The sequence below is a fragment of the Dipodomys ordii genome, unplaced genomic scaffold, assembly GCF_000151885.1.
Source record: "Dipodomys ordii isolate 6190 unplaced genomic scaffold, Dord_2.0 Scaffold46, whole genome shotgun sequence".
NCBI classification, from domain to species: Eukaryota; Metazoa; Chordata; class Mammalia; order Rodentia; family Heteromyidae; genus Dipodomys; species Dipodomys ordii.
In genome coordinates, this window is record NW_012267262.1 from 5751845 (window position 1) to 5774801 (window position 22957).

The window sequence follows — 22957 nt, forward strand, 5'->3', positions numbered from 1 at the left end:
AATTAGAATTCACTTATATAGCTATAGCCATTCTATCCTTATGAAAGTAATATTACTTACCTCATGGCAAAGGGAGGTACCTTAAAACCCACTTCTCTTAGAAATTCAGGATATTTGGGGGATGTGCCCAAAGAAATTCAACACACTTCTCCAAAAGCTTACCAAAAAAAGCTTAGATTTGAAGAATACTGCTAGAAAGAGAGGAATTCTGAGAGACTGCTTAGCCCAGAGGTTCCCAGCCTTGGTATCTATACAGCTCCACAGGAGCTCACATGTGAAGGCCAACACAGGTTCAAAGAGACTCTCTCCCTCTTTCTTCCCCTTTATGCATTTGTCTTTCCCTCTCTCTTTCTCTCCATGCATCAATCTATCATCTATGATTTTTAATAGCAAGAGTAACTTTCTGGAAACATGGAAAGACTGGGGTGTTGTTAATGGTAACAGCTAGTCTTTCATAAAACAATAAATTTTAATACTCTGTGGTATGTTTTTGTTTTTGTTTTGGGGGGTATTTTCTTTTTGCTTGTTTGTTTTTGTCTGAGAACCAGAATGAAACTCAGTATCTGACACTTTTGCTCATTGGCTAGTGCTCTACCAACCGAGCCATGCCTCCAGCCCCAATGGTAAATTTTCACTGCCAACTGCCAACCTTTCAATGTTTCTAACATGAACTGATACATTTTTGCTGAGAAGAGATTATTAATAGCCAACATGATAAGAGCATCTATTTTATAACATTTAATAAAATATTGTTTGATGATGCCTCTTTCTTTTCCTGGTCCTCAAAGATTACTGTCTATGGACAAAGTTTCTGGCATAAAGGAGAGGCATATATGTATATATATATATACATATATATATATATATATATATATATATATATATATATATACAAATAACAAAGAACTCAGCTCTCCCAGGGCTCATCTATTTTGCAAAGGCCAATACATTTCTCGTCAGAGAAAATCCATCTTCCTGTGAATGTCATGATTATGAGAGATTTCCTCACCAGCTCAGAATAAAAGATAAATAATAAATGCATGATAAATAATACATATCTAATAATTTAAAGTAGCTTTCTCTAAAATATGTGTTAACTTGTCTAATTACACATTTGTGGACAAGGACCCTGATGATAATACAAAGTAGTAATTCAGTGTCAGATACTTTGATACCTTGATCTGGAAGTCCGCCAATACAAGTTAAATATTGAAGTGAAACAGTAGCTCTTGACTGAGGTAACATTCTTGGCTATTCTTTGTTTCAGGAATAGTTTTTCCTGTTCTGCATTTTAACTTGATATTTGACCTTATATTTGCAACAATACAAAAATAAACCCAACCTGCCCTTGTATGCATTGACCTTTCTGTGCTGAATTTCCTCTTCTATTCAGAATCCTGATTGCCTTTCACCTGTTGCAAATTCAGCCCGAATCAGGGAGTATCTTAAGATTTCAAGTAAGTTTCCTACTGAGAAGTTGTAAACGTACCTTTTCAGACTGAGCTGGCTGATTCGGTCACCATTGTACACTTGGCAACCAGAGAATTCAACATACAAAAGCCTATATGGGGGGGGGGCATATATAAGTATTGTTAGGGGTAAAGGTCCTCTACATGCTCAACTATGCCACTCAGCTCTTGATTTGTGAATTGTGCTTAGTCCTGAATTTAACTTAGTAATTCCTCACAATAGTGTAAACTATTCAATGTTTTGAAATGTATTACTTTACAAACTTTTTGTTTGCTTTTCTGGAAAGATTGATCTAAATAGAAATATAGTTGCTTAGGTAAACTTTCATTCAATCTAAATATCTCCCTTCCTTCCTTGCTTGCTTGCTTGCTTGCTTCCTTCCTTCCTTCCTTCCTTGCTTCCTTCCCTCCCTCCCTCCCTCCCTCCCTCCCTCCCTCCCTCCCTGCTTGCTTGCTTGCTTCCTTCCTTCCTTCCTTTCTTCCCTCCCTCCCTTCCTCCCTCCCTGCTTGCTTGCTTGCTTGCTTGCTTGCTTGCTTCCTTCCTTCCTTCCTTCCTTCCTTCCTTCCTTCCCTCCTTCCTTCCTTCCTTCCTTCTTTCCTTTCCTACCTCCTTTCCTCTTCCTTTCTTTCTTTCGGTCTCTCTCTTTCTTCCCTTCCTTCTTTCTCTCTCTGGATTTTTTTAGTGCCAGTCCTAGGGCTTGAACTCTGGCCCATCGGCTGTCCCTGAGCTTTTCTTGCTCAAAGCTAATGCTCTACCACTTAAGCCACAGCTCTAGCTCTGGCTTTATTGATGGTTAATTGGAGATAGGAATCATATGGACTTTTTTTTTCCCAAACTGGCTTTGATCTGCAGACCTCAGCCTCCTGAGCAGCTAGGATTACAGGTGTGAGCCACCAGTGCCTGACTAGGAATTCCTATTTTTAATTAAAAATCTGTTGCCTTACTCTGCTTTGTAAGCTCCACAGGTATTTCATGACAAATACAATAGTAAGCTATATATGGAAATCCTGTACCTAATTTCTTCTATCCTGCTACAAAGCTTAACTCCCTGACTCCATTTTCAATAAAATATTTTAGTCTATTATCATTTAAATTTAATGATTCAGCAGAAAAATCTTCACTCTCAAACAACTAGTGATTCTTAATGATATTTCTTTTACTTTTCCATCTGCTAGTGGCAGAAGTGACATGAATGATAGACTGTATCAAGTAAAATCTTTGTTGAAAGTTTTCTTTGCCAGCCAACGTTATCAAATTTACAATGTATTCAACAAAGATTGTCTGTGATGATTATTTTTTAATTTAAGTTTATTGTCAAGGTGATGTACAAAGGGGTTAAAGTTATATACCTAAGGGACTGAGTACATTTCTTATTGAACTTGTTATCCCTTCCCTCATTTTTCTCCCACTTTCCCTCATCCCATCATCCCAAGTATAGTTCAGTTCCAACATTGAATATTGCTGTTGCATTGGTTCATTTATTTTTTAAACATGTTCCTTCAACCTCAAGGAAACCTCTGCATCTGTAGGGACCAATATGCTCCTTTACTGTCTCTGATAAGCATGTTTTAATTTTATCAATGTAAGTGTAGGTTCAAGTGCAACTGATTAAAGGATACTCACTCTTCCATGCCCATGGTTAAAACAGAAGTTTATTATTTAAATAGTTGTGGTGATAACTATAGTGTGTGTGTTTTCTCCTTTGTGTTTTAAAGTGTTCAAATCAGTCTTAAAGATAAATTGTATAAATCATTGTTGCCCTTGTTAGGTTTCATAGGTGAGGTTAAGTTATAAGAAAGGTATTGTCTTCTTTGTATCCAATTTCAGGGATTGAACCAGAGCCTGACCCCTGCTAGACAAGTGCTCAGTCACAGATATACATAACTCAGAGCCTCACAGTAAGATATCTTAATTACTGAACATACAATCTCAGATAGCTTATTTCCAATGTGAGAGGGCATCTTTGTCTTTTAAATTAATGGTTATTTTAAATATTCCAGCTACATTACAATGATACCTTCCTGAATTAGTCAAAAGGTGTCATATTGCACTTCATTTGTCAGTGTATATAGGTTACTACTGAGATTTGCTGTTGGCTATATTGCTAAAATTATAAATATGATTTCTGTTTTTATGCCCTGCATCTACATTTTGCTGGAAGGATTTTTTCATTTCTGCACCTTCTTTTTCCAACCTTATTTTAAACGTGCCAAAACATTTTCCATTCTAAAATGACCTGTGTTTTTTGCTCTGACTGATTTATGCAATTACAAACCATTGAGTTAGACCAGAAATTGCTTTGTGCTCTGGGATAAGTAAAGACTTGGATTCTCTTATTTTCTTCTTTCCCATATTAACAGTTTGCCATATAAAGAGGTTGACATTCTTAATTCAATCCGAAAAGACATTTGATGTCTATTGGGAAGTAAAATCAGCTGACAGAAACTTATGTGTAAATTTTCCATACAGAAAGAAAAGTCTTAGTTACTATATCACTTGGACCTACAGATCTTTACAAAATAGTCTGCTGGAGAAATATTTAGGACCAAGAAGGACATTGTGGCACATTTTCTTGCTTCCTGGTAGAAGAAAGAGTGGTTGGAAGGAAAGAGAGTTATTGGAAGTCACATTGACAAGGACAAAACCATGAGATCCACTTAGTTCCACTCACTTCCTTCTCTTGCTTCCTCTTTTCTTTTCTTTCTTGTGACAAATTTCAAGCAGATATGCTGTCCTGAGTTGTTCTGGTGAGAAGTTTAATGAGTGAGGCCTTAACAATTTCTCCCATTAAAATGATAAACATAAAACCTGCCTTTTAATCTTTTAATCAAACTCTGTAATTTTCTTGTAAATCATGAGCCTTGCTGCAGTGGACACAGTCTGAGATTTCCTCACATGATCCCAGCTTCTGTATTTATACCCTGTGTAGCAACCTGCCCTGTAACTTCTTTCTAACCAGTAGTATAAGGCAAAAGAGATCAGTTGTGTTGCACTATGGAAGACTGGCTTTTGAGACTCACTCTGCAAACTCTCCTTGTCAGTTTCGACAAGCAAGTAGCCATATTGGGAAAGTTTCTATGCCAAGGCCTAGTAAGTAGTTTGAAGAAGCAGAGCATAATTTTCAAACAATAGCCAACAAGAAGCTGAGCAGTTATTCCTTACCCTCAAGAAGATGAATTCTGCCAAAGACCTGAGTTAGTTTGAAAGTGGGCTCTGCCTCCCCAGTCAAGCCTTTCTAGCTTTCCACAGATCTATACAAAAGATCCAGATAAACTTGACCAAATCCTTAAAGCAGAGATATACAAAATGTGAATTAATCATTTTTAAGTAGATAAAGTTTGAGATAATTTTGACAAAGTAAAAAAAATCACTAACCCTTATCATAGAGCATGATATTCTGATACATTAAAATATAACCTTATCAGTGAATTCTTGACATTAATGGAGCATTAGAAATTCCTTCCTCAAATTGAAGTCCAGGAGGTGTTTGCTAGGAGGCTAGGTAAACATACTCAATGTCATACCTCTGTCTGACTGACTAAAATACATTTACATTTTTTAGTAACTTTAATAATTCATAACCATCATTGATCCAATTCAGCAGAAGTTTGCAGAGGTGGGGGGGAGTGTAGTTGTGGAGGTGGGAGGGAAGGGATGTTAGGGGGAAAACAAAGGAGGAGGCAACAATGTTTGATAGGAAATGTACTCATTACCTTGCTCATGTAACTGTAACCCCTCTGCACAGTATTTTTACAATAAAAAACTTATTAAAAATAAAATAAACAATTTCAAGTGTTCAGCATGATGAAATCTATAATGGCCTGGTCTCAAGAGTCTCTGTACTTTAAGAAGCTATAATTTTAAATAAGTCTTTCAGTGTGATTTTTTTTTACTACAGTTCTTATTTGGAAAACAACCCAATTTAGGATATGTTACCTTGTGTGTCTATTCCTATCCAATGATATTTCATATAATCATCACCATCACATAATAAGAATCATCTCAAATAAGTAATATTGTAGGTTGTTTTTACTCCTGGCATTTATGAAACCTTTCTTCTAATATGCATTTATTATGTACCCTGCTTATTCGTTTAATCTACACCACACCGTAGCTATTGTTCTTACTATATCTACCTAATAGTATATCAATCTACTCAGCTGTGCCTGGGTTTCAACATCTATCAACTGGGATAATAGCATATGGTTCTCTAATTCTGTAAGCACGACATATTGTGTGTGTGTTCACATACATCAACTGTGTGTTGCACAGAACAGCACTCAATCTTTGTTTGGCTTATGCTAGTTATTAGGGTGATTTCTTCAATTAATTTTATTAGCTATTCTGTCCTTTATTGGCACGTTTTTCAACTATGCTATAGAGAATCTGGAGGACAACCTCACCTCGTATGCACCCTGCTATCTGATATGAATACTCCCTAGTTTCTGATTGTCAGAAATTAACATTTCTAACTGTCACAGAATAAAGACATAGAGATGGCATGAGGTTACAGAGGTAGTAAAATCTGGTCAGAACCCCATCTAGAAGGATATCACAGGGAGTCACATCTATACATCATTGAGAGCAGATATTGGCATTCCTAAAACTCAGAATTTAAAATTGTTTCAAATATTTGCATAATCAGTTACATCTTTACATATTTTAAATTTAAACTAGATGCATTATTAAACATTTGAACATATCTTTCCAAAAATAGTACTTTTAAATGAAAATTTTCCAAGAGAAAAAAAGCAAGATTTTCATTATTCTATCAGCACTTAATACATTTCCACCAAATGCGGAATTTCTTCTGAAATACGTTTATGAGGCACAGTCTATTTTTAACAAGGACTGCTTGTTTTCTAAATATGTGACTTTCTTGGGATAACAATAATGTTTCTTATTTTTCTGAAATGAAAGAAAATTAAAATGCTTCGTTCATTAGTCAGTAGGAAGTAGGGTCTGTAACAAGAACTATTAGTAAGGGATGGCTGTAATTCCAAAATAGATTTTAATTACATGTAAAGGATTTGAGAACTTTTTTTTCTAACAAAGAAGTGTAAACTAGAACTTTTACATGAAGCATGATATCAGTCTCACAGTATCTAGACAACCCTCTCCCAACTCATCATTAAAGATTATCACAAAGGTGACTAGAATGTCAAAAATAAACACAGCTACAAGAAACTAATGAAAATAGTTCTTTTTTTAATTATTTGCAGTCAGTAAGATAGGATTAAGAAATCCAAACTTAGTACACTCACACTTGAGCTTACCAGCTGAACCCCTCCTTATGACTACCCAATGAGGAGAGATGGACTCACAGGTTCCATTGTGTGCCTTAATGAATAGGAGGACACTTACTAATCCGGACTCTTGACTTGGCCCCTCTGTCATTCTTCAGCTTGCCCTGTCACTCTCAGAATCCAATTAAAGCAATAAAGACACACACTCTAAATACATGGAAATAACCTTCTGAGCTACCAAAATTAAAGTTGTGTTATGGATAGGAAAGAAACCAGCAACAGCTAAGAGTCACACCTATTTATAAGAGGAAATTCCTTTGTGCTACAGAGAGTGGAAAAATAACATTTCAAGGATAGAAAAATTAGAATTATTGAATTCCATTAATTATCTCTGATTAAGCAGATTCTGTCTAGACAGAGCCATGAAAGTTATAGGACTCTGCGTGACTTCATAAATTGTATCTGTATCTATATACAGGTTCTGGGTCAAGTTCAACAAGCAGAAGTACAACCTGGCTATGGTCAACAGGCCTCCACACCTAGGAGTTTGGGGAGATATGCTTGGTGTGTGTGATTCTGGCATGGTGTGCAAAAGAGGAAGACAGGCAGAATTCCTAGTGACCACCAGATCCCTAGGAACACTGCCTGAATGAATGAGAAAAGAAAACCCAACTGCCCACATGAGACCTCTGGCAGCATAACCTGATCAAAATCCTGCACAACTAGAACCCATCTAGAGTTCTGAAAAAACTGTTTGGTGGTTCAGCCTCCAATATGACACAGGAGAGAAGAGGCCAGACAAAATGTCTTGGTAGATTTATTGGTTTCTGTCCATATTACTTAGGATGTTTGCTCAACCTAATTGTCTTTGTGTTTGAAACTCAAATTGTGAGCAGGAAAATAAGATGATGTGTTTGGGAAAAAATATATACACATGGTTTAGTAAATCAACAGCATATATCAGGTGATAATATTTTATAAAACGTATTGATTTCAGCATCAGCAAAACTCAGCTCACTTTATTTCAAATTCTGGCATATCATTTGTTATGCATTTTTATGGTAGATGAAGATTATTTTGAATTGAATCCATGTCTCACAAAAAGAATATTTAAGACATCTTTCATAATGTGTTGTTAGATACTTGTCTGACTTATAACAAACACTGCTTTGTTTCTAGAATGACATGAATTACATAGCATCCAGTGGACTTCTCTTCAAAGATGGCAAAAAACGAATTGATTACATCCTGGTTTATAGGAAGACAAATATCCAGTATGACAAAAGAAATACATTTGAGAAGAACCTCAGAGCCGAAGGTTTAATGTTGGAGAAAGAGGTATTTGATCATTATTATTTCTGGTTTATTACTCTGGAATAAATACAATTACTTATGATCAGATGAAGAAAATATATGTCTCCACAAAAATACAATAATTTCCTTCAAAATGTAAAATTACCATAATTTATAAAATAATGTGAAATATAAAAATGATGTTATAAATAGTATTATTCAAATATCTTATCTTTCTTTTTTTGGGGGGGTCCAGTCATGGGGCCTGAAATCTGGGCCTGGGTGCTGTCCCTCAGCTCTTCAGCTCAAGGCTAGCACTCTACCACTTGAGCCACAGCACCACTTCTGGCTTTTTCTGCTTATGTGGTGCTGAGGAATCAAACCCAGGGCCTCAGGCATGCAAGGCAAGCACTCTACCCCTGAGCCACCTTCCCAGCCCCTCAAATATTTTTTCTTTCTAGTATATTGCAATGGGACATATAGATAGTCAAATATCTTATCTTTCTATATATCCCATTGCAATATACTAGCTTTGAAACAGGATTAGCAATTTCTTATATATTTTCTCTGAAAAGGCTCAAGAATCCCTTCACCAACATTACTATAAAGAATGTTACCTATACTCTAAATGAAAGTATAAAAGATCATGGCAGTATTGGACATGGTCATAAATGGGTAGAATCTGCTAACTATTTATCTTCACATGTATACACAGGAAAATATTTCTACATTTATTTCTTTGGGGTGCTTGAGCTATGATGAGAAAAAAAATTCCAAGGAGAACAACTTAGGCTTGTGATCACAAAAATTTTTCCATTCATTGAAGAATTAATGAAGCATCTACTGTGTACCACATTCTTGGGATAAACATAAAAACCATGTATTGGCACAAATCACTAGTAAGAATAAGGAAAAAACTAAGCATAAGGATAAGAAGAGTAAGATAGAAAAAGAGGAATAATGAGAGATAAGTGAAATAAGCAAGAGCTGAACTGTCCCAGGGAAGAGTTAACCATTCAGGTTCACCACTGTTGAGAGATCCAAGACCAGAAAGAGCTTCATTCAATTGGAGAATATGGAGATCTTTGGTAAAAAGCCATGAGAACTGCTTATCCGACAGGACAGCTGTGCATACGAGACTAGGGTGAAGTGCCAATAGATAATAGAAAATGAGGACAGCATCAAATGTGATCAACTTGCTAGTAGTGAGAGGAGGAAAAGTAATGGTAGATAGGAAAATGAAGTCTTACATTTAATTCCTTTGTTTCTTTTATTCTTTACTTTGTATTAATTTTTAAAAAGGACTTTTAAAATACAATGAGGAAGATCCAGGGGAAACGAAGCTGGGAAAGGATGGAAATAGAGGAGAGGTAGAGGTGAAGGGAAGGATGTGGGACAAAGAAGAAAGAAGAAAGGTAGGAGAGAGTGGAGGAGAGGAAAAGAAAGACTGGGAGAGAAGCAAAGAGACCGAGGACACAGAAAATGGAAGAGGTAAATAATATTAAAATGTTTCCTGGAACAGATCGAACACAGAACATTCAGGAGAGTCAGAATACCAAAATTATATATAGATATGGAATAGTATATATACATATATATATATATGGAATTATTACATTCCTTGCTTTGATTCCTAATTTTGAGAGTAACAACATGACTTTTTAAACAATTGAGCTTATTGGAAGTATATTTGTTGTTTCAGGCTATGAAACATATGGTATACTAAATAAAAGTATTTTTTAAAATAAGCATTCTAACATTGAAAAAGATACTGTCTCGTGGCTTCCATCAAGATATCTTAAAATTATTATTCCTGCTCAATACATTTTCAAAAAATGTATCCACTTCAAATAAAAGCTATGCATCAACTTTAAATTCTGTTGGTCAGCAACCTAGGAATGATATGACTCAGTTTCTAAGTCTTAACTCAAGGTGTTTCATAAGCTAAATTTGTACCTGGAACTTAGGGCTGTTTTATAAACATACATGATTTTTTACAGAATTGTTTTAGGACCTAGGCACTTATTTCCATGGTGGATTTTAGCTCTTAGAGTTTATGCTCATTCCTCTAAAATGGCCCTTTCCGGTTGCAGAAATAGTACTGAGGAATTTCCTTGTAGTCCTCTACTGTTTTTAATATTTCTTTCTAGGAAGAGAACAGGCCTTTCCAGGGACTCAGCAGCCATAAGGAAAATCTTTTCTTTAACATGGAACATACCTAACTATGGGAATAACTATCATATCATATCTGCATGTATCACAGACCATAGCAGACAAATGTAATAAGGAACAGAGCTCTGGAAATCCTTTACATCAGTATCCCCAAACTCTGTATTGAGTGGAGCAAACAGAAGATGATACAAGATAACCTGTTTCTGAGATTATTTTTTACCTATTTTTAAAATTATCTTCATATTGTTGTACAAAAGACTTGCCATTTAACAAAGCAGTTTATGAGTACAAGGCATCTTAATCAACGTCAATGTCACCCCTTTCAACATTCCCACCTATCCTTCCCCTATCTATCCCTTTCCTCATTCTTCTTAATGTTATAGGATATTCATTGAATTCTTGATTGCATTCTCCCCTTCTATTCCTCATTATTCTACCTCTTTCCCCTTGACCCCACCCCATCATTTCAAGTATCTGCTTCTTAGTGCCTTTGCAAGAAATTACACTATTTGAGCTCTCCCTTGAATTGATTGTATTTCAGTTAATACATTAATATACACTGGCATACCACCAAACATATTTACTTGTAAGTTCATAGTCTAAATCTAGTTTCCATCTATAAGGGGAAAAATGAAACTTTTGTCTCTCTGTGGCTGATTTATTTCACTTATAATTTTCCAAGTTTTTCCATTTCTTTATAAATGGTACAATATCATTCTTTATAATGGATGAGTAAATTACATTTTATATATATATATGTGTGTGTGTCTATGTATGTATGTATGAAATGCTCAACATTTCAGGCCATAAAAGAAATGCAAGTCAAAACAACATTGAGAATAAACTTTATGATAGCGTAGAACTCATTGATATGTGAACACTGATAGCTATCTAATGTATTAAATACAGTATTTTGGGGCTGGGCTATAGATCTGGGATAACGTGTCTGCCATGTCTTGTCAAAGTCTGCATTAGATATCCAACTCTACACACACACATAAAATAACAATAACAATAACTAAAGCAAACCATGACAGTATAAGCTATCATATTTTGTGGTGCTATAAGTGTTTATCTTTCAATTTTCTATTAAAGGTTGTGTATTTAATTGCAACTTAATTTTAATACATATTTATATTGAAAGTACTTAGGATTTGCTGTTAGAGAAAAGGAAAATCAGATCTGCAAAAGTAAAAATGTCAGCAAGTATTGGATTTGTAGGGTAAAAGGTGAATGACATGGGAAATGCTCTTCTTGACTTCTTGAGTTCTCCAGACTCAAGCTCTAAGCATAGCAGAGAGGAGATCTCAATTTCTCCTCCAATTGCGTGTGAATGTGATCAGTTTCTAGGAGATAACAACATCAAGATACAGTGTTTCACACTGGAAGTCTATCTAAATGAATGCAGAAGTGATTTCTAATGGTCAGGGTAGGTGCTTCATAAGCAAATTCAGTTTCCTATTCATATCAGTAATGTGGCTTTCTCCTAGACTTAAAGACCAAGAAGATATAATGTGCTGTTTTTGCACCACTCTGTCCCCTAAAACTTACAGAATGACTTTATAAAAACTCCACTGTTAAATTTCTTTTTAAATTTCTTAAATTCAGTCTTCAGGGGTGAATGTCATATCTCTTGGGAGTTTGGGGTGGAATAATTGAGTAACAATGTGAAGCGTGAGGGATGGAGGTGCTTTGTTTCCTCTGAGAAGCCTGTATGCAGCAGAGCTGAACACAAAAGCACCAAACTGGCAGCTTTCTGCTTCTGCCTCACAGCATCAAGTGGACCAATTGCTGGAAATCCGTGTTTTTTAATTTTAAGTGGTGGTATAATAAAAGAGAATTAAAGTTTAGGAATTATAGAAAGGCAGTTCTTAAAATATCTTTCTCCACTATATATATATACATATATATATATATATATATATATATATATATATATGAGAGAGTGAGTTACGACATATAAAATGAGAAATGTTCTAGCTGTGTGTGCACTTAACCTGACATTTTCCTCATGAGGTTAGTCATTGTAATGCAGAAGCCTCCTTCAAAGCATCCCTTTATTTAAGGTGACTATTTCTCATGGAAGAGGTTGACAGTAATGAAGTACTAATTCTTGTGAGACAAGCTGTTCATACAGCTAATTGGGAACCTGACATAGAGCCCCATTCCAAAATAGTTCAGGCTCATTGGCTTTCTTGTCTGTATTAGCTCTTGTCTAGGTATAAGTTATATAGAATGTATACTCAAAACAAATTAACTCATCCATTCAACCCACATTTGGAGGGCCTTTTCTGTCTGATACAGAAGCAGATGCTTGGGCTGTATAAAGGAATCAAATGAAGTGTATTCTCTCAGGACATATAACTAAATAGAAGGGAAATGTACTATCAGACAAAGAAGATATCAATGTAGGAAAAGTAGGACAGAGCAAGCAAGTAGTGCATGATCAAATGATGGGCGTGGAGGGAGGGGAGGGGAAACAGGAGACCAGGGCAGAGGAAGTTCTTGAGATATTGAGGGTGAGAAGATGAAAATGTCATTGAAGAAGCTGGCTTTCACTCTGAATGAAATGGAGTTCTGAGAAGTGGTATGACCCAAATTTAAACAAACTACATCTCTATAAAAGGGAAAAAATACAGTAGCATAGGATGCTTTAAATAGATACAGAAGAAGCATTTTTTCAAAGAATTTAAAAACCAAAAGAAATATAATATTGCTGTTGTTTGTTTTATAATCTGTACTTCATTGTATTACCAGATCGACAATGGTATAGATGTTTCTCTCAAACTAAATATTTAAATCTTGATTCAGGTCACTGAATTTCACAGTTTCTCCCAAATCAGATTGTTGTTGCTTTTATGCTTTTATAACCCAAAGGCCTACTATAAAAGACATACACAACCAAGAGATAGACTCCAACAAAGACAACTCATGTAAGCCATTACAGAGGTGGGAGAAAATAAAAGACACTTAGAAATTCATCTAAATTTTGGATTTGCTTGATTAAAAGGCACGCCAGGACTTGAAAACCAACATTTCTAAAGAAACAGTCAGGCATAGAGATTTCACTAGCACTGTCTCTTATAACATGTCCAACTCTAAACCTGAACTCCCTCTTTTCATTTCTCAAGTGAAGAAACTCAGGGTCATTATTTTCCCAAGGTCACTGAACTAACAATTCATGGAGATATAATTTGTGCTCAAGTCTCTGTGATCACAAACAACAACCTTTTCCTATTATAACATGTGGTTTCTTCTAAGTAGGTAGTTATGTTTGAAAAAAGTGTACTTGTGCCTGGTAAGTGGAATGCAGGTTGATGTCATATCAGTAGCCAACAGCAAAATTTCAAAAAGAATTTTTATTATTATTTTGAGTATAAAAATTTCTGCATGAATAAGGCAAAAGTAGAAATATATTAAAATGAAACATATGTCTTTTTTGTCCTGGATGGACGAATCATTTAATAAATGGATATATAAGGTGGGTTTTTTTCATTTCTAAAAGCTTTGCTTGTTTGATTACTTATTGCACTAGAGATTGAAATTGGGACCTACAATATGATAGGTAAGCACTCTGCTACTGAACTGCAGCTTCTACCCTAAAATTGTTTATTATACTATCTCTGCACGAAACCCTCCTACTAAGTCTGGAGTATACACTAAAAATAGCCTGGAAGAATCAACACGAAAATCTTCTCTTTTTTCATGATCAATGTTGGGTATAAGCTGACAGATACATCTGTATTAGTAGTTATTTGAATGAATGAGTGATCATTTTTTACATGTTATGCTTTTTTCCCCAACTGTAGTTAATGTTCCTAATATTGGTCTAAGTTCAAAGACCTGTTAATATTTGAGAGATAAGTCTATGTACCTCTGGCACTGTCAATGATAATTTCCATAAACCTTCATTTGAAACAAATATACATTAAATAAGAAAGGTCCTTCAGAAATTACACTGGCATAAAACCATCTTTCACTATGCTTGTCTCATAGTAATTTGGAAATACTAGTATGTCAGTAAGCTCAAAGAAAACAGTTTGTGACCTAAGAATTTGCATATTCAGAATCCCCTACTATCTCCTATTTTCAGTAAATGTTGTGTCTTAACATGTCTCAAAATTCTCTTAGTGAGAAGCCCAAATTTTTTCTAATTTTCTGTCTTAAAAGAGAAAGTAATTCTTGTATAGGAAGTGTCTGCGGGGTAGTAGGGAAGGAATGATCAGACTTCAGACTGCCCTCTAAGCATGAATATTATTGCAGTGGTGTGACTTTCTAATAGCACTGTTTTTAAAATGTTGGTGAAACAAGTTTGAATAATACTATTCTGGAAACCCCACAAAACTAGACCTACTTAGAAACTTAGAATGTAGGGCTTGATAAATATTAATATGAATATAATCCAATGAATATATGTGATGAATATGTGGATGACTATGTTTGAAGATATGGTTAAATTTGTTCTTAAATTAAACTGATAATTTTATTCTATTTTCTGGGTTTAAGTTTTTAGTTTCCTGAAGAGTTAAGCCTACTTGGAATTCAAAACTTGCTCACTGGGCCAATTTGGTCAGGATGTCTACAGAGAAGACAAAGTTCTCTTGTGACAGATGTTCACATGGAGGATAAGTTTTGTGGAAGTTGATGCAAAGATAATGATAAATGTCCCATGTTTTGTGGGCCTCAGACATAGATGTAAATAACTGTGTAGGCCTTTAAAACAAACTGGACTGTGAGCATGACTAAATATAATGCCAAGTTAGTTGTTAAGCTACACCAAGTATTTGTTTAGCTATATATTTTACAATCTGGACCAAATCTAAGAATTTAAATGAGTATCTGGTATAGAAACACATGGGACTCTAATGAGCATTATTAAGATATTGATAGACAAGAGAATCTAATCCTTGCATTTACAAGAAAAAATTAGACCTGAGATAGGTTCAGGTGGCTCATGCTTGTAATCTTTGCTTCTCAGGAGTGTGAGATCTGAGGATCACAGTTCTAAATCAGCCGAGGCAGCAAAATCCATCTCCAATAACCAGTAGAAAATCCAAAGTGGTAGAGTGCTAACCTTGAGGAAAAGAGCTCAAGGACCCCAAGGCAAAAAAAAAAAAAAAGGAAAGAAAAGAAATAGACCTGGTGCCCGATTTTGAAAAGAGAAAGAGAACCACCTAGATGATTATGATGATTGCTTGACTCTTCTCAAAATCCTCTTAGCTAGATAAAAGGTATTTAAAATCTTATGTTTACATACAGGTTGAAATAGAATAAAAATATAGAGTGAGCATGAAAACTTGACAGTTTTGTATAGTCCTGAGTTCCTAATGGTTTATATAGGACTTATTTTCTGAGTATTATCATAGGATTTAGAAAGTAACTTGAAGATTCAGTTTACACTTAATAAAATATGAGAGTAAATGGATAAATTATTTAATGACAAGAGACAATTTGCAATGGTTCTGCCTTCTCTTAAAGGAAAGGAAAAAGAGTTCATGAAACAGTGTCCATCAAAAATAACTTGAGAGCTGGGCACCCGTGGCTCACGCCTATAATCCTAGCTACTGAGGAGGCTGAGATCTGAGGATCTCAGTTCAAAGCCAGCCCAGGTAGAAAAGTCTGTGAGACTCTTATCTCCAATAAACCACTAGAAAACCACAAATGACGCTGTGGCTCAAGTGGTAGGGGGCTCGCCTTGAGCTGAAGAGCACAGGGACAGCGCCCAAGCCCAGAGTTCAAGCCACACTACCGACAAAAGAATAAAAAATAAAAAAAAATAACTTGAGGTGTGATTGATTAGAATACAGTGCTACAGTGCAAAGATGTGGAGTTGTAACAATAAAATCCCCCCATTAACTGACATAAGCTGATAAAAAAGAATATCTAGAGATTCTTAATTATCCATATAGCTCTGGTAGGAGAAACCTACATTTTGATAATAAGCAATCTAAGAACATTCATTCATTTACACAGGTGCTTATTTCTTGTACACAGTTGTGGCACAGAGGAAAAGCCTGCTGCTTGCCTGTGCAGAGAAACTAATGGAATGACATCATATTTTTGAAAAACAAAGATATTTTATTGTTTTTCTTTCAATCCTCAAGAAGTTATCAGTTTTCTCACCCTAATTTATTGATAGCTGGTGCATTTACAGGAGAGAGAAGGGATCATCTGCTTCTTGATTTTGTGAGAAGGGAAGTTTTATGGTTATCTGTGCAGGTGTATGTGGATGGTCACCAGGCCTATCCACTTATCAGGTTTACTTTCATGACTGTTATCAAGTTCTGGAGGGATGAATGTGAACTTGCCTTCTGGATTCTATTGTTATGCATGTGCATTGTTGAAAGCTGAGTGTTTCAAACTGACTGAGTACATGATGAAGGCACTTCCTGTTAAACAACTCGTGGACACTCTGTAATTGATGTCTGGATGTGTCCAATCCTCAGCTGGTTTCCATGCCAATATTTTATCGAGGTTTTTCTTTATTTAAAAAAATGTACACATGTAATTTGTCTCTTAATCGATGATGACAATTCATGTATAATCAGGGAGGGTGATAGTTCTTGCTTGTGATCAAATTTTGATATAAATATCATGTTTTGTTTATAAATCTTACCTGTCTTGCTATCCTTCACAGCCAGCTCTTGCAAATCCCGATATTATGTTTATTAAAATTCACATACCATGGGACACACTGTGCAAGTATGCAGAGAGGCTGAACATCCGAATGCCCTTCAGGTACTTTTTAATTTTGTCTCATTTCATTTCAATATATACTAATATGAGTCTGCCTTTTACAATACCACGGAGCAATAAATGTAGCCCTTTTTTTTAACCAGGAAAAGGCTTTTTTTTCCAAAAATAGAAGGTTTTTAAAAATTATTTTTTGCCTAATAAGCTTCCTAATTCCCTGAACACTTTCTATCATTTCAAAATACACTTGCCTAGAGACAGAAGATGAAATCATTATTCTCAGAGTTGAAATTTAACCATTCTCAAGAACATGCTCACCTCTGAGTTCAAATAGATGGATAAAACCCTGTTATTTGTTGTAGAAAGTAAGATGTGTGATTGAAAATGATCTTTAGATATAAACACAGAGTTCTTCATGGATGACCAGTTTCCAAGGGCAGATCATTTCAATCGGGCTAGTTTCTTAGTTCCATTTGTCAGTACTAATTTATGAATGAATTGCTCCTTTCAAAATTTCTTCAGTCTTTGATGTCAGCAGATTGGAAAGAAAATATATTTCCTAACCTGAGAAACTTTGGTGCCATATGCAGAATAAAAGATATCTCTCGTCCATTTCTTCTAAGTAAAATGAACAGTGCTTCTATTGTATGCAAAATATTCACTCACATTGAAGACAGGAGGGATCACATCAATGTGAAGCTAAGTGTGATTCACCAGCGCCCCAGTAGCATTTAAAAGGTTCAAAGAAAATGAGATTCCGAGGGAACCTACTTTGTACAAGTGAATATTAAAAGTGTTAACTAAAAATAGAAAAACTCTTCAGAGTTGGTAGCAAGAAAGATCACGTTACTGGCTGCAGAATCTCTTCAGTTTTGTGATCTCTACTGTATTCATTGGTAAATGAAATAATGATTGCGATATTTCTACACTTTTGTAACATTTCAAGCTTTGAAAGATGCAACCACAGTCATTGTTCAGGAATTAGAAATTGATTTAGCATTGGGAGCTACTGCCAGTATTAGACTTAAAGATGTCAATGAATTCACATTCATGCATGAATAAGTTTTTCAAAGTGCTTTGTAGAGATAGTATTTAGGAGATAAGCCAAAAATAACTCAAGGATCTTGGCAAAAATATGAAATGAAAACCAACAGAAAATGAACATACCTTTCCAGTTCCTCAGCTCCTTATAAAGATGATAACTAAGATTCCTGAAAGAATCTAAGTTCTGTGCATTTTTATGAAAGTTGGCCTCAGAAAGAAGCAAATGGGGCTTATGAGTCGTTAGAGGAGTACATTAAATTCAATTCATTTTATGAATGTACCTTAAAAATACAAATAAGGAGGAGAAATATTTGTGATAGACTATGTTTCTTGACCTCTAAAAATTTTCTCTTTTGATCCTGCAACTTTCTAAAACTCTTTTGAAATTTCAATAAGATTTACACTAATAATACTATAGATAATATTATGGAGAATACTTGACTTGACCTTGACTATACAAGCCTTTGACATGATCTATGCACATTCATGCCACATAACATTATCTTTTTATAACATCACCAGAATAATAGTAACATACATTTTTATTTATCAAAGAATTTTACAATTAGTTATCTTTATGGTTAGCCTAGATATGATAAATAATCAGCTACTTATTCAGAGTGCAGTCAAACTTCTGAAAATCAATTTGAAAATATTTTCTGTAAGCCTTAAAATCTTTTCATAGGCTTTACTTTCTATTTTATAAATATCAGATATTCACTAGTTTAATTTATAATTGTAGAAAATAGAATTGTCTTCTGCATCAGTATAAGAGGATTTAAGAACGTTAGAGTATACCTTTTACAATAAATATAAATCATTTATAAAATGAATGGGCATAAGAATTTTTAATGATTGTGAGAAAATAGTAAGTGACCAATTTAAATAGAGATAATGGTATGATTATGCATACAATATAACTTCAACCATGTAAAATACAGGGCCATATGATTGAAAATACAGTGAATTAAAATGATTGCTTTTCGTAGTAGGTGACTTTTTATATTCTTATACAATATAAAAAATTATAATTACTTACTATAATTATAATTCTCACAGAATTTCTTTGCACAAGTTCCAATTTCACTAAATTATGTCAACACATGACATAAAGAGACATAACATCCAAGACGTTGATCAATATTTTCATAAAGGACAAAATTGCTAAAAAAAAGAAAAAAACACTAATCTCAATCCATATTAGAGGCCTTTATTTGGTCCCAATATTTTGGGTTAGCATTGTTACTAAGAATGTAAATATATAAATTAATTAATTTCCTGGTAGATGGTAAAGGAGGAAGACCTAAGCAGAAATCCTATGCTGAACATTTCACTGGGTTTTCAGTGTTAAGGTTCTGTTCAGGATGTGTGATCATTGTATTAAAACATCTGATCTCAGTGGGAGCACAGACTCCTCTGGACTTCATACAAATGTTTTAAAGGTGTTCAAATACTAGTGTCACTCTGTTTTCTGAGTGGAGAACTGACATTGTCTAACTTAGATCTTATTATATTATTACTAACACGCAGATAAATTTTTATCCCATAGGAGAGTAATAATGAATACAATACAAAGAGTTTGGACACTATACTGTATAAGCATAGATTAAAGTTTTAGTCAAAGTTTATTTCTAGCAGTTCAAAAAGCTAGAATTACAAAATTAAGGTGCCATCATAGTTTCTAGGGAGACCCCTGGTAGGAAGAAGGCTGACTAGCTTTCTGGCCTCTTTTAAGGGCACTGGTCCTATTTACCTAAGACATCATCTATATAACCTAAATTCAAAATCTCACCTCCAAATACATGGCATAGAAAGGCTTCAAGTAGAAATTTGGGTAGAGTATAAACAAATATTAAGTCTGTTACAACAAATAATAGCATATGTTTGCTTTATAGTGTACCTTCAAGGGAGAAAATGAGAAATAATTAAAATTATAAAATTCTTCTTTTGTTGATGCTTTGCCTAATATTATTTCATGATCCCCTCCTTCTTGCCTGCAAAAATGTTTCTAATTGATGACTTACTGAAACTTTTAGAAAATGCTATTAAATTCTCACAAATAATAATATAAATCTTAGGAAAATATACAGTATGTCCCAGAGTATGGCAGAGTAAAATAAGTTCTATAGAGTTATAAAAATTACCTTATGATGCATTATCTTCTGAATTTCTAAGTTAATACATAAATATTTATTAAGGAACATTTGGAGAAGTTCCTCTTAGCCTTCAGAAGGCATTAAGTTTTCCAGGGAAACAGTAAAAATGAAATAAATCTAGAACCTATTCCTAGAGATTGTGGCACACTAGATCGGGGATGGTATTGGATACATAAACTTTTAACGAGTATCCCAAGAGTTTGATTCTGATAATAAAGAATTATTGACTTTGGTATTTTAATATTAATAATTAAATATTTTAATATTCCAAGTAATTTTTACTAACTTCCAAGAGGGAATTATACAATGTAGGGTATCACCATTTTCTACCTGAATTTAATGTTCTAATGTTCTTGGAACTATTTGAACAATGATGGAACAAAAGTTGTTTCAGAACAACTTTCTAGATCAGTTTAAATAATAGATGTTGCATGAACTAACTTCATAGTAACCAACTTATAATTTATTTATAAGGTACACTTGCAATTTGGGCTTGCAGGCAACACAGGATGAGAATGCTATTCAATCATAAACTGTACAGAAAGTCTTTTCATGATATCCAATTCAAGTCTGATGTCATCCTGGGCTAGGTAATGAGTTCAAGGCCAACTTGAACTACAGAGTGAAACCCTATGCATAATGGAAAAAAAGAGCTGGAGATATAATTCAGTTGTTGAGCATTTGATCTTTACTTCAGCCTAACAAAAATAAGAATTAAAATATACTGAAGTATACTAAAATATACTAAAGTATACAGAAGATATATGTGGGATAGATGAAAATGTAGCATTTTTCATGAGGTTCTTATATCTGATCAGAGTCCTGGAACCAATCCCTCAAGAGAGTGTGAGATAGAAACATACAAAGGTAGTGAGGTACTTAAAATTATATTTTCTGAAATTCAAAAGATTTTACAAGGAGGTTAAAATTTAGCATGACCATTTCCTTTAAAAAAAAGAATATATATATATATATATGTGTGTGTGTATACATATATATGAATGTGTTTATATATATACATATATATACATTTTTACTCTGAGACAGTCCACACAATTTTTATCCCTAGAAATCTTTCACATTCCTCAATGAAAAGCCAAAAATTGACTCAGAAAGATTTGTTATAAACATTCCTACAAAGACTAACTTTTTGTATTATCATAAATCTTTAATGTTTTACCTACTGATAGAATGTGTCTGTAAATTATTGTGTACCTAAATTATCTAGTTATTGCTTTCTTAGTTTACCTCTAAAGTAAATATGGCCTTCACACTGAGCTTAATGTTTCTAAAGTAAGCCAGAGGATTTTCAAAGCTTACATTGCACACACAGCTCTAGTTTATCAAATCAGAAAAGATTTAGTTTTAGATTTGTGTATCTCAGTAGTTATCAAATCCCATGCTAATCATTTTTCTTTGGATTCAGATTTAATTCCTGTTCAGGTCTCTCTCATACATTAAAATAATCAACACACTTAAAATGTGTCAATCATCCTGAAGTTTTCAAAGTGAGTCTGTAGAGGGAGGTAAGCTTACATTTCTTCCAATCCTCCAATAAATGTTTCAGACATAAAGAATTTGAAGGGGCCAATGTTCTAACACTTTCTTTTAACACAATTAGGATTAAATTTAGACCACACTCATGCAAAGTATATTTCTCAAAAAATAAAATAAAAGCATAAAAAGTCTAATATACAAGATGTATAAAAGTAGAGTAGCTCAGCTTTCCCAGAAGCAGTGGCCTTAGTAGCTCACCCATACACTGCCTATCTCACTGGGTCCCTGAGAAGGCTTTACAGTCAACAGCCAACTATTAAGAGTTGGCTCGAACAGTGATTCTGATCACCATTTACAAGTAAATTTCATGCATCAATGTATAGCTAATGCAGGGTATAAAATAATAGAATGATAAGAATGGAAAATTAAGGGGAAAATGATACAATCTTTATATGTGACAGTTTTCAGTTAAGAAGTTACAGGATGGAACATTATAGGTAGCAGAGAATTTGGTCACCAAATTCATTCATGGAGAAGAATAAAGGAAAATAGAGATTATTGATGAGTTTTATATTAAGGATACACTGAATAATGCAATGAAATATAAGCTTCCAATGCAGAAAAGTCTTCCAAAATGTAAAGACAGAAAAGAAGCTAGTCTTTTAAAAAGGTCCAGATATAACACTTTCCATATATGTTCTCAAAAGATTGAGTTATCTCTAGAAAGATGACCTGACAAAACCATTTGCCAAATATACTTCAGCTTAGATTCACCCATCAAATTGAAGTATTAATTTACTTTATACAGGTTGACCCATTGTAACAATGAGACATACATGACACCGTTGAAAATGTGAATTTTACAACTGCAAGGAGGTGGGGAGGGAAGGAATAGGAGGGGAAAAACAAAGGAGGGGGTAATAATGCTGGAGAGGAAATGTACTCATTACCTTACTCATGTAAATATAACCCCTCTGTACAGTATCTTTACAATAAAAAGAAAGAAAGAAAGAAGTTGGGCACCTGTGGCTCACGCCTATAATCCTAGCCCCCCAGGAGACTGAGATCTGAATATCGCAGTTCAAAGCCAGCCCAGGCAGGAAAGAATGTGAGACTCCTATCTCCAATAAACCACTAGAAAGCTGAAAATGATGCTGTAGTTCAAGTGGTAGAGTGCTTGCCTTGAGCTAAAGAGCTGAGGGACAGCGCCCAAGCCCAGAGTTCAAGCCCCATGACCGACAAAAAAAAGAAAGAAAGAAAGAAGAAATGAAGCTACTCAAATGATATAATTAGGATATATTAAGTGGAAGAAAATAGACTTCTACAAAAGAAATAAAAAACAAAATGTTCAGAAAGAGTAAATGTTTGTATTCATAGTAACTTAGA

The 22957-nt window shown here is 34.4% G+C and overlaps 1 protein-coding gene across 2 annotated transcripts in view; it reads left to right on the plus strand.

Moving 5' to 3' along the window:
* The window catches only part of Ano3 (anoctamin 3), a 221679-nt gene that overhangs the window by 107155 nt on the left and 91567 nt on the right, over nucleotides 1-22957 (plus strand). For both annotated transcript variants that reach the window (XM_013019567.1, XM_013019568.1), the window contains 2 exons: nucleotides 7896-8054; nucleotides 16819-16919. In XM_013019567.1, the coding sequence (XP_012875021.1) occupies nucleotides 7896-8054; nucleotides 16819-16919 (260 nt within the window). The remainder of the gene's footprint in view (nucleotides 1-7895; nucleotides 8055-16818; nucleotides 16920-22957) is intronic.